General features: G+C 45.3%; 1 protein-coding gene across 1 annotated transcript; it reads right to left on the minus strand.

Annotated features, from left to right (window-relative positions):
* Positions 1 to 64: 64 nt before the first annotated feature.
* hacl1 (2-hydroxyacyl-CoA lyase 1) lies at positions 65 to 11,670 on the minus strand. The gene is made up of 17 exons (XM_052066700.1): positions 11,405 to 11,670; positions 10,274 to 10,378; positions 10,161 to 10,201; positions 10,004 to 10,084; positions 9,764 to 9,836; positions 9,607 to 9,684; positions 8,963 to 9,057; positions 8,777 to 8,889; positions 8,562 to 8,697; positions 7,552 to 7,657; positions 7,218 to 7,301; positions 7,020 to 7,121; positions 6,612 to 6,766; positions 2,644 to 2,802; positions 2,460 to 2,567; positions 2,159 to 2,345; positions 65 to 926 (listed from the first exon to the last, which is right to left on the minus strand). The coding sequence occupies exons 1-17, from the start codon at positions 11,453 to 11,455 to the stop codon at positions 894 to 896; spliced, it is 1,707 nt and encodes a 568-aa protein (XP_051922660.1). The 5' UTR covers positions 11,456 to 11,670; the 3' UTR covers positions 65 to 893.
* Positions 11,671 to 12,140: the final 470 nt, after the last annotated feature.

Here is a 12,140-nt window from a genome sequence, read left to right on the forward strand (position 1 = left end):
TAGTTTACTAGAGAGTATGTGTGAAAAGAAATAATCACAAAACACAAATGATATTTCAACAAAGTGAAGAAAATTTAGATTTGTAATAACTCATTTTACATCACAATAATGTAGTAAACAACACGCCCACACACACGGTTTTGCATTAGAATCAATGTGCATCTTTAAATAACCTTTTTTTTTCTCTGAGCATAAGGCATCACCTTTATCAGTACAACTGAAGGGCAGAGCTTTAGACAAGGGAATGCATTAGAATTGTCAAAATATGGGCACATTATTACATACAAGGCTTAACAAATGCTCCCTATCTAATGTACGGTTTGTGACACAGCTATCCTAAATTAAGCACAGTTGTGATTCCCAACAATTAAAAAAAAATTAAATGCTGTATGAACCAGTAACTAGGGAAAATCTTAAAAGAATTTGAGAATTATTTAAAAATTGAAAAACTGTAGGTTGAAAGTTGTGCTTGATTTAATTGTGACTTCACGGATTTGATTGAAGTGAGGGTTGGACTCAGCCAAAGCAGCCCTTTGTCATTGATTCTGTTCATAACCTCTTTGGACAGAATTTCTCAGCGCAGGCAAGGTGTTGAGGGGTTCCAGTTTGGTAGCCACGGTATTACGTCTCTGCTTTTTGTGGATGGTGTGGTGCTGTTAGCCTAGTAATTCAAAATAAACCATATTTGCAGAAATTATATATTGAGCATGTATTAGCTAACTGACACTGAAACACAAAAGTTAGCAGATGTTGCCTGACAGTTCTTGAAAATCCTCCCTGCTCCCCAACCCTTGCAAAAAAATATAATTAATAGAAAAAAAATCAGTCATATAAGAAACAATCATGTGTTGAAGTTTCCACTGGTTGTAATTACAAAAAGATTCACTTTCCTTCTACAAGTTGGAACGGGTCAGCCAAGGGAACTCCTGGAAATATAGAAAAAAAAAACAACGAGTTTTTTTTTCCCACTAAATCATAGATAACATTTGTAAGTATTTGCTACTGGCTGGGATTTTGACTAACAGGCAGACAGACGTCCAGCGTCAATCAATCAGGTTGCTTCGTTCCTCAATGGAACCCTCCATCACCTGAATGTATCCATGCTACCATGCACAGCGGGTTGCGTGGATACATTCAACATAAACACAGAGGGCCTCGCTTTCTAATTATAAGGGACCAGAAATAGAGGGGTCAAGTTGAAGTGAGGTTGAGGGATTGTGAGTGGAAAGGAGCAGCCCCACAGTGCACCTGTGGAGTGGGTGGATTAGCACTCAGGGACACATTGCAGTCAAATAAACACTGAGCTGCTTATTGGCCTTTAATAATCACCAAATGGAATGACGCCGATTTTAATTCCAACCAGCTTCAGAGTTGCAGCTCTTGTTTATGTTATTTTCTGGTCCTTCGCCATTTGTTCAACCTGTTCTTATCTTCAGGCCGCAGCCAATCAGATCCTTGCGTGCTGTTGTGTCCGACTCCTAAAATTATCAACTTCACTCAAGAGGTCACGATTTTGTTGTAAGTGGTTAGTGTTTGTTTTGTATTGTTCATTTTTATGAACCAGAGTTTCCCAACCAATGAGCCATTGCACTTTCTCTGCACAATTTACTCACAAATGACTTTCCGTGTGGAAACCGGGCCTGTTTAATGGAACACAAATCCACGATTTTGTTGTATGAATGGCAACCAGTGGATACACAGGTTCACTTCTACCATCTCTTTAATGAGCCTTTCAGTGCTCTGGCTCTCACTATACATTATTGGCATAGATAGACGAACAATGAAAGATTATTTGACCTAAATAAATAATAGTTATTAGAAAATTCTGGGAAATTGGATTCCTTTGGTTGACTGAGAATTACTAGTTTAAATTAATGCTGTTCTTAATACATGGCACACCAAAGCAACTTCATTCATTCTGTGGTTACATTAAATTAATTGTCAAGCTAGAAGGACTTGAAGTGTCAAAAATGTCAACATAAGCCGAAAACAACGAGCAATGCTCGGTGTTTGTGTACGGAATGGGCCAAAGAAAGTGCAATGCTTCCTCCTAGAGGACATATGTGGAATGGCAATCTAGACTACCCTTCACTCTGCCCTGCCTATGATTAAAAATATTTAGATCATATCTGTTCACCTATTGTCAGAGCATGTGTACCTGTTGCTTTCTGTCTGAGGAAGGGTCGATGAGCACGTTGAGAAGACTTGGCCTCTCCCAATCACTCAGACTGAGCTGCAAAGCGTTGCACAGCTCCTCCACCGTCCTCACCAGGAAACCACGGCCACCAAATGCTGTCATCACCTGATCGTAGCGCGCCTCAGGTAGGAGGGTCACAGGGGGCGCTCTGATCATTTAAGTGCACAGGCAAGGAACAGTATTTATATTAAAAACAAAAAAACATGCATCATCACAGACAGAATTTGATTTAACATAATTTAGACAATCATTTTTGTCTCACATTTGCGTCAGATCCCCCATTTTAGCCATTTCTCTCCACGTCTCAGAGTCCACTCCACTGTATATACCGTTGTTGTTCACAACAATCACAATTATAGGTAGGGAATACCTGTTAAAAAAAAAGAGATTTGCATATGATTGCTACAGAAAATCTATAGCATTAGAAAGAGAGTTAAGTTGCTTACCTGCACATGGTTTCAACTTCCATGCCGGAAAAGCCAAAGGCACTGTCACCTTCCACACAGACAATCCTTCGGCCCTTATTCTCACTCCTCTCCACAGCAGCCGCAGCTATCGCGAAACCAGGGCCCACTCCCATTGTTCCAAATGTACCCGCATCCAACCTGAAGGCCATATGGAATAACCACAACAGACAAAATAAGTTTGGACTCACACTTGATCCGCACTGTTAACTACGTTACTGTAGAATGAAAAGAGAAGACAAATCACAGTTTTCTAGTGGCTGCATTTATGGCCTCGCAAATTCAAATGACCACTTTTTTTTTTGTTTAAGGATGATAAAACTTGATATGAATGACATCAATTTCCAACTTCAAAAATTATTTTTGTATGCTTTATACAGTCATGAAGCAAAGCACAATTATTCTCTGTACTTTGTACATATTCCGCATATCCTTAATGGATATTTTGTTATAGTACTATCCATCCATCCATCCATCATCTACCGCTTATCCGGGGCCGGGTCGCGGGGGGCAACAGCTTTAGCAGGGAAGCCCAGACTTCCCTCTCCCTAGCTACTTCTTCCAGCTCTCCCCGGGGGATCCCGAGGCGTTCCCAGGCCAGCTGGGTGACGTAGTCTCTCCAGCGTGTCCTGGGTCTTCCTCGGGGTCTCCTCCCGGTGGGACATGCCCGGAACACCTCACCAGGGAGGCGCTCTGGAGGCATCCGAATCAGATGCCCAAGCCACCTCATCTGACTCCTCTCGATGTGGAGGAGAAGCGGCTCGACTCTGAGCCCCTCCCGGATGACCGAGCTCCTCACCTTATCTCTAAGGGAGAGCCCGGACACCCTGCGGAGAAAACTCATTTCGGCCGCTTGTATCCGGGATCTCGTTCTTTCGGTCACGACCCATAGCTCGTGGCCATAGATGAGGGTTGGGACGTAGATCGACCGGTAAATTGAGAGCTTCGCCCTTTGGCTCAGCTCCTTCTTCACCACGACAGACCGATACAACGTCCGCATCACAGCAGACGCTGCACCGATCCGCCTGTCGATCTCTCGCTCCCTCCTGCCCTCACTCGTGAACAAGACCCCAAGATACTTAAACTCCTCCACTTGGGGCAAGATCTCCCCCCCGACCCGGAGGGGGCACTCCACCCTTTTCCGACTGAGGACCATGGTTTCAGATTTGGAGGTGCTGATTTTCATCCCAACCGCTTCACACTCGGCTGAGAAACGCTCCAGTGAGAGTTGTAGAGCCCCGTTTGAAGGAGCCAACAGCACCACATCATCTGCAAAAAGCAGGGATGTAATACTGAGGCCCCCAAAACGGACTCCCTCGACGCTTCGGCTGCGCCTAGAAATTCTGTCCATAAAGGTTATGAATAGAATCGGCGACAAAGGGCAGCCTTGGCGGAGTCCTACCCCCACTGGGAACGATTCCGACTTACTGCCGGCAATGCGAACCAAACTCTGACATCGGTGGTATAGTGACCGAACAGCCCGTATCAGGGGGTTCGGTACCCCATACCCACGAAGCACCCCCCACAGAACTCCCCGAGGCACACGGTCAAACGCCTTCTCCAAGTCCACAAAACACATGTAGACTGGTTGGGCGAATTCCCACATACCCTCAAGGACCCTGCTAAGGGTGTAGAGCTGGTCCACTGTTCCACGGCCGGGACGAAAACCACACTGCTCCTCCTCAATCTGAGGCTCGACTTCCTGACGGACCCTCCTCTTCAGCACCCCTGAATAGACCTTACCAGGTAGGCTGAGGAGTGTGATCCCTCTGTAGTTGGAACACACCCTCCGGTCCCCCTTTTTAAAAAGAGGGACTACCACCCCGGTCTGCCAATCCAGAGGCACTCTCCCTGTTGACCACGCGATGTTGCAGAGGCGTGTCAACCAGGACAGCCCCACAACATCCAGAGCCTTGAGGAACTCCGGGCGGATCTCATCCACCCCTGGGGCCTTGCCACCGAGGAGCTTTTTAACCACATCGGTGACTTCAACCACAGAGATAGGAGAGCCCACCTCAGAGTCCTCGGGCTCTGCTTCCTCCAAGGAAGGCGTGTTGGTGGAGTTGAGGAGGTCTTCGAAGTACTCTGCCCACCGGTTCACAACGTCCCGAGTCAGCAGCGCCCCATCCCCACTGTACACAGTGTTAGTGGCGCACTGCTTCCCCCTCCTGAGACGTCGGATGGTGGACCAGAATTTCCTCGAAGCCGTCCGGAAGTCGGCTTCCATGGCCTCACCGAACTCTTCCCACGCTCGGGTTTTTGCCTCGGCGACCACCGAAGCCGCGGTCCGCTTGGCCAGTCAATACCTGTCAGCTGCCTCTGGGGTCCCACAGGCCATAAAGGCTCGATAGAACTCCTTCTTCAGCTTGACGGCATCCCTTACTGCTGGTGTCCACCAGCGAGAACGGGGATTGCCGCCACGACAGGCACCAACCACCTTACGGCCACAACTCAGATTGGCCGCCTCAACAATAGAGGCACGGAACATGGTCCACTCGGGCTCAATGTCACCCGCCTCCCCTGGAACATGGGAAAAGCTCTGTCGAAGGTGGGAGTTGAAACTCCTTCTGACAGGGGATTCCGCCAGACGCTCCTAACAAACCCTCACGATACGTTTGGGTCTGCCTTGACGGACTGGCATCTTCCCCCACCATCGGAGCCTACTCACCACCAGGTGGTGATCAGTTGACAGCTGCGCCCCTCTCTTCACCCGAGTGTCCAGAACATGCGGCCGCAAATCCGATGATACAACTACAAAGTCGATCCTCGAACTGCGGCCTAGGGTGTCCTGGTGCCAAGTGCACATATGGACACCCTTATGTTTGAACAAGGTGTTCGTTATGGACAATCCGTGGCGAGCACAGAAGTCCAATAACAAAACACCACTCGAGTTCTGATCGGGGGGGCCGTTCCTCCCAATCACGCCCCTCCAAGTCTCACTGTCATTGCCCACGTGAGCATTGAAGTCCCCCAGCAGAACAATGGAGTCCCCAGCAGGAGTACTCTCCAGCACACCCTCCAAGGACTCCAAAATGGGTGGGTATGCTGAGCTGCTGTTTGGTGCATATGCACAAACAACAGTCAGTACCCGTCCACCCACCCGAAGGCGGAGGGAGGCAACCCTCTTGTCTACCGGTGTGAACCCCAATGTACAGGCACTGAGCCGGGGGGCAATGAGTATACCCACACCTGCTCTGCGCCTCTCACCGTGAGCAACTCCAGAGTGGAAGAGAGTCCAAACCCTCTCGAGAGAACTGGTACCAGAACCCAAGCTGTGTGTGGAGGCAAGTCCGACTATATCCAGTCGGAAATTCTTTGCCTCACACACCAGCTCGGGTTCCTTCCCTGCCAGAGAGGTGACATTCCATGTCCCAAGAGCTAGCTTCTGCAGCCGAGGATCGGACCGCCAGGGTCCCCGTCTTTGGCTGCCGCCCAGCTCACATAGCACCCGACCCCTTTGGCCCCTCTCATGGGTGGTGAGCCCATGGGAAGGGGGACCCACGTTGCCTCTTCGGGCTGTGCCCGGCCGGGCCCCATGGGTGTAGGCCCGGCCACCAGGCGCTTGCCAACGAGCCCCACCTCCAGGCCTGGCTCCAGAGTGGGGCCCCGGTGACCCGCGTCCGGGCAAGGGAAACCTTGGTCCATATATTGTAGTCATCATAAGGGTCTATGAGCCATGCTTTGTCTGGCCCCTCACCTAGAACCTGTTTGCCATGGGTGACCCTGCCAGGGGCATAAAGCCCCAGACAACTTAGCTCCTAGGATCATTGGGACACGCAAACCCCTCCACCACGGTAAGGTGACGGCTCACGGAAGGGTGTTATAGTACTAATGTGACTTAATTTGTGTGATTTAACATATCTGGCCAAACAATTCTGATTCAGCTAATGTCCATAGGTCATTTCACCGCACTTCACAACAAAGCTATCCTTGGATGAAGTATGGCTTGCCTCTGACGAGGTAAGTAGTTATTCAACATAGTGCGTCCAATGTCCATCGTGTTCGCACCCTCGCTGACAATGACGCAGTCATGCGGCAGCAGCTGTGAGATGTGGTGGAACACTGTATAATAGTTCATGGGTATCACTGACTGGAGAGCGAGTGCCTGTGGAGAATCAGAGGAAAGACATAAACCTTGTGAAGTAAAACATGCTCCAAATAAATATTTGAACATTTGCAACTGCCAGGCAAAGGTTTTGGGTTCAAAGCTCAGCCCCTTTAAAAAAACTGTTAATATGAGGACGTTTTTGTCAAAATTTGATTCTGATTATTATATGATTAAAATATGATTTTATTCTGCTTGTTTATGAGGTGAAAAGCAAGCCTGTTTGTACTTTTTTTTAATCGACAATACTCACATTTGATATTTTAGCATTACTGGCCATTTTCTCCCTTAGGGTGCGCCACCATTCTGTGTCAGAAGGATACTTCCAGCCATCTTTCATAAGACACTCCGACAGCTGAAGGAGACAGGTTCATAATATTTGACAAAAAACATACAAGCTGCTCTTTTTGGCATCTGATATCAGTGAATCACTTAAGTGAGCATTACACACCTGATGGACGACCGCATTGATGTCCCCCAGAAGAGCAACAGCCGGCCTCACATTGTTTCCCATCTCCTCAGGGCAAAGGTCAACCTGTACATAGAACACAGTGGAGCAACACTAACGGTGGAGACATTAATCGCACTACAGGGCAGGCAAAGATTCCTAAATTTCCCCCCTGCCATTTGTGGGTGTGATCACATACAAAATTTGTACACTTTGAAATTAAATTTCGATTATCTAAGAACCCAGCACCACATTTTCAAAAAGCAGCAAAGTAATGTACAATAAAAACACAAAAAACAGACAAAACGCATGTAGCATTATTTTAGTAATTGCCAACCTGAATAATCTTGACATTTGGGTCAAATCTGGGCGGCAGACCAAAATGGAGGATCCAATTGAGTCGGGCTCCAAGAAGAAGCACGACGTCTGTCTGGAGAAGAGCTCTGCATTGCAATCAATTTGATTTGAGTTGAGAGAGGAAGATGATAACAAACAAACAAACAAACAAAAACCTATAGTTTATTCACATTTAGTAAATAATTTGAATGTGTAAGTGTGTTCAACAAATTCATAACATGTATGGTAACTTAAGAACATACAAGTATCTGTACATCTTATTATCTATATCCCTTATTAGAAATGTCCTTTATAGGAACAATAGGAATACATTAATCACAGATATGTTTCAACTAAGATGTTGGAAACATTGCTCATACATGTGCCATGTATATTGGTCCATATTAACACAATAGCATCACACAGTGGATGACTTATCCTGGCCAATAAAAGATGGTACATTGTAGTCGTAAAGAGACTGAAAGGGTCAGGAGTATATTCAGGTCGGCAGCAGTGTTTAACGCATGCTCAATTGCTAGCAAGGGACCCAAACTCTGCCAATTATACTGGGTATCCCGAACAACACAAGACAACACCATCCTGAACTGTTGATACCAGGCGGGATGAACCACCCATTCATGTTCGAATTGTGACCCTACCAAATGTTGCAAAAGTAATAAACAGTTCGTAGACCATGAAATAACATGTCCACTGATGGCGATCTTGTGTGAACTGTGAGAAAGTTCTATTTACAGTTACTGGTCCCAACATACTTTGACGTCTCTATTCCGAGAGACTCTTTAACATGAAGAGTGGTTATCTTTCTATTCTATTAGCTCCCGCCATTTCGGCCGTTGCCCTCTTTTGGGATGTTGATTGAGCTTGAGAAATGATTATGGTTGAAGGGAACTTACAGACACTAGAACAGAAACAATTTGTACATGTTACTTATTTTACTTTAGGAACTCGAATGACTAATGGACTGATCTGAAAGGAATTATTGTGGTCTACCGTGAGCGCGCAGCTGCCACACATTTGGGGTGATCATCAGGCAGCACTCCCTTCCCCATGGGGGTCGGAAGGAACGGTAGTTGGCTGAATTCCACAAAGTCCCTAAGGACGGATTCTGCTCGGCCATAGGCTGCTCCTGTGGACCACAACCAGGAAATGGAGGACATCTTAAAGACATCAAGCAGGTAGTTTATGTTAACGGTAGTTTATGCTACCTTTGCCAATGATTACCAAAGGCCTTTTAGCTGATTTCAACACAGTGATGGCCTCCGACACTGCACCGTGGTCAGCCAGACATATGGGAGGAGGCGGACAGCAGTGGACAAATCTGCAGGAGGAAACCATGAAGTTGAATGCCGAAATGCTTGCATCAGCTAACAGACAAGAGCAATATGACAAACCTGACTTTGCTTCGGTCCACTTTGGCATTCACCATATCCCCGGCAATGTCCACATAACAAGCGCCTGGACGCCCATATATGCTAGTGCGAACAGCCTAGCATATATGTAAAGCCAAGAAAATAGTAATGTATCGGTATTACAGTCTTCCCCAACACATCCGCAATTCAGGACGAGCGTATTCAGAATCAGAATCAGAATCATCTTTATAGGCCAAGTATGTAGAACACACAAGGAATTTGTCTCCGGTATAACACGCTGCATTCGTATCACCGACTTTTTGGGGAGGGACCAATTTTGTGTTATTTGTTGTAAAACGCAGCTAATTGCTCTTTTTGATTTCAAGTGCCATTTTGCGTGCCAGTTCGTGGCATCTTGGTGCCCAAAACTATGGTGAAGTGAGCTGAGGAGCTTTGGTTCGAAAAAAGTAGTGCTTGACCACATGTTGCCGACTCTGTAAGCAATTGTAAACCTTTTTAGAGCGGCATCAATTACTTGCAGATTTTATACTGTACCTGGGCTGTTTCTGTCCCCACGAATAGTACTCTTAGTAAACTAATGAAAAGTCCACGCACCTCTGTTTAATATCAACTTAAGAGGCTCAGATAAAGGGTGGGAGACCTCCATCACAGTGTTGATGTGTTACCTTCTCAATCACAGAAGGGATGGCTTCAAGACTGCTTGGCCTTGCAGAAAACTTGCTATACAGGCGACATGCTTCCACCTCAACAAAAAGGAAAGAATTCAAGGAGAGGCCATCACCATTATATACTATGTAAATGATCATGAACATTTTTCATTACCTGCGGAAATTCTTGAAAGGCCCCTGCTGTCTCTTGGCTTCTATCTGAAGATCCTCCGATAACAACCACCGGCCTGCGTGTGGGATGGGAAAAACGCATTTCAGAACACTACTTCACAGTGTGCACGGTTCCGCCGCCTATTTGAGATTACCGACACGCAAATCCAATTCACGGCAGACTTTGGCTCCTATTCACTATTCGTGGTGGATTACTGATAGACAATTTTCTTTTAATTCATACCAGCAGTTCATGTTGGAGTTGGCCATTCCGCCCAGAGCATGAATGAGTCCAGGTCCTGACACCACTAAGCAGGCACCAGGCCTGGATGATGAGAAGCATCCAGAATCAAGCTGACACACCAGATGCTTTTTTTAAAATTCGGATCGCAATGTCTTACCTTCCAGTGAGGTATCCAACAGCGGATGCAGCATAACAGGCCTATTGATTAGAATATTCGATCAAACACAAGAACCAATAGAAACTGTGAAGAATATCGAGAGTGTTGCTTACCGCTTGTTCATTGCGCATGCCAATATATTTGATTCCTGCAGCCTGAGCAGCCATGGCTACTTCAATAACAGGAACACCGACAATCCCAAACATGTATTCCACTTTCTGTAAGGACATTTATACCCATCTTATGAAAAACTGTTTTCAGAAATCTGAAGCTTTCTTGCATGGTCATAACTAGTACATTTTAACAGCGGTCCATAGACAAGCACAGAATGTATTGTTTTCTTCTCTTGGGACATCTACTTTAATGAATTGTGTCAATTTCAAAAGCACATTTTGGAGTTCAACAAAATGTGTTTATCGTCTTTATTTTGTAAATGGGGAAACAATCCACTCCAAAATCTTTTTCGTTGGCCTTGTGTGTGTGTGTGTTTGTGTGTGTGCATGTGCGTGTGTGTTTTCCATGTAATGCCACCACAGAAGGATATGGTTGGCAAAAACGAAGAGTAATTTCACCATTGAACCAAAAGTGACTTACAACAATGGAAAAGACTTCAGTAAAATATGAGCATCATTCCATCTTCGAAACTGCTTATCCCCATTTAGGCCACAGGTGTATTGCAGCCTATTCCAGTTGACTTTGAGTTCAGTTATATACAGACACATTAATGTTTAGCATAAATACATACATTAAAACAGGATTTCTAACAACACCCATAAACTTCCCTCTGCAAACACCTCCCTGTTCCCTTTCCATTGTATCTGCCAGGTGTCTTCAACAAGAGAGCTGTTTTTGCTTTATTTTAGTTTGTTCATTTTATTGTGCAAGGCTTAACAGTGTGTATTGACATTCGTAAGGAAGCTGATAACGTCTAAATGTTAGTTTTTTAAAATTAAAGGAGAGTGAATGCATGTTAATATAATGAGCCTGGAACGACTAAATTCACTTTACATGCGTTTTTATATAGAATGCTTGGACTAAATACTTGTCAACGTCTCCACGACCTCACAGCCTGATCGTTTAGTGAACTTTGAAACGCATAGAAAAAAGTGCTTTAAACAAACATTGATCGAGTTACAAATTAACAAACTTCCTCTTTAATTTTTCAAAGTGTGAGAGGGCAGCTCACAGTTGATAAACTATCTGTGTGACGGTAGGTACCCAAATTGTTTTTGCTTTCAACTGACCTGATTTATAAGAGACTCAGCAAGGAGCTGAGCTCCTGTCACCTCGTCCATGGTTCTCGAGAAAACAATGTCCCTTCCAAATGTTCAAAGTGTAATCTTTATTTCCCAACTAGTGGCAGACGGACCAACTCCTCTGTGGCTACTGGCTAGTTGGTCAAAACCGGTTACAATCAAACCTGAATTAGAATGGGGTCTGGTCGTTTTAAGAACTTCCGGGTGTTTGAGCCAATGAGACGGGACCCTGTGTACGTCAGTGGCAGTATGGATGAGCACATTGGACAACACACGAAAATAAATCCACGTTGGAATTTTTTTGTGGAACCTTCAATTTATAAAGAAATAATACTGATTGAAGGCGTGGCTTGTTGCTTTTAAAAAGTCTTGATTACAAAAAAAAAATCATATTACATGTAAAAGTACGACCGACACAAGATATACGCAACTAACACGTTGAATGATTTCTTGATAATGTGTATAAGGCTCGTTTTGTAAAATTGATCCTGAAAATGTGACTCGTTTATTTTTTGACTGCCCCTTAGTGCCCCATTTTGAAAAGTAATTGAGAACGACCTATTGTGAAAAAGAAAATACAAGTTTACGTTTGATGCTGAAAAAAATCATCAGTCTTTGAATCCATCCATCCATTTTCCGAACTGCTTAATCCCCACTAGGGTTCCGGGTGGTGCTGAAGCCTATCGCAGCCGTCTTCGGTCAGTAGGCGGGGGACACCCTGAAC

Source organism: Hippocampus zosterae, chromosome 5 (genome assembly GCF_025434085.1).
Source record: "Hippocampus zosterae strain Florida chromosome 5, ASM2543408v3, whole genome shotgun sequence".
Lineage (NCBI taxonomy): Eukaryota > Metazoa > Chordata > Actinopteri > Syngnathiformes > Syngnathidae > Hippocampus > Hippocampus zosterae.

Coding starts and splice junctions, on each gene's coding strand:
- hacl1 (XM_052066700.1), bottom strand. CDS start 11,455: ATGGACGAGGTGACAGGAGCTCAGCTCCTTGCTGAGTCTCTTATAAAT. Junction 9,058..9,606: donor TCCCTTCTGTGATTGAGAAG/GTAACACATCAA, acceptor CATATATGCTAG/GCTGTTCGCACTAGCATATA. Junction 8,890..8,962: donor GTGGACCGAAGCAAAGTCAG/GTTTGTCATATT, acceptor TTCCTCCTGCAG/ATTTGTCCACTGCTGTCCGC.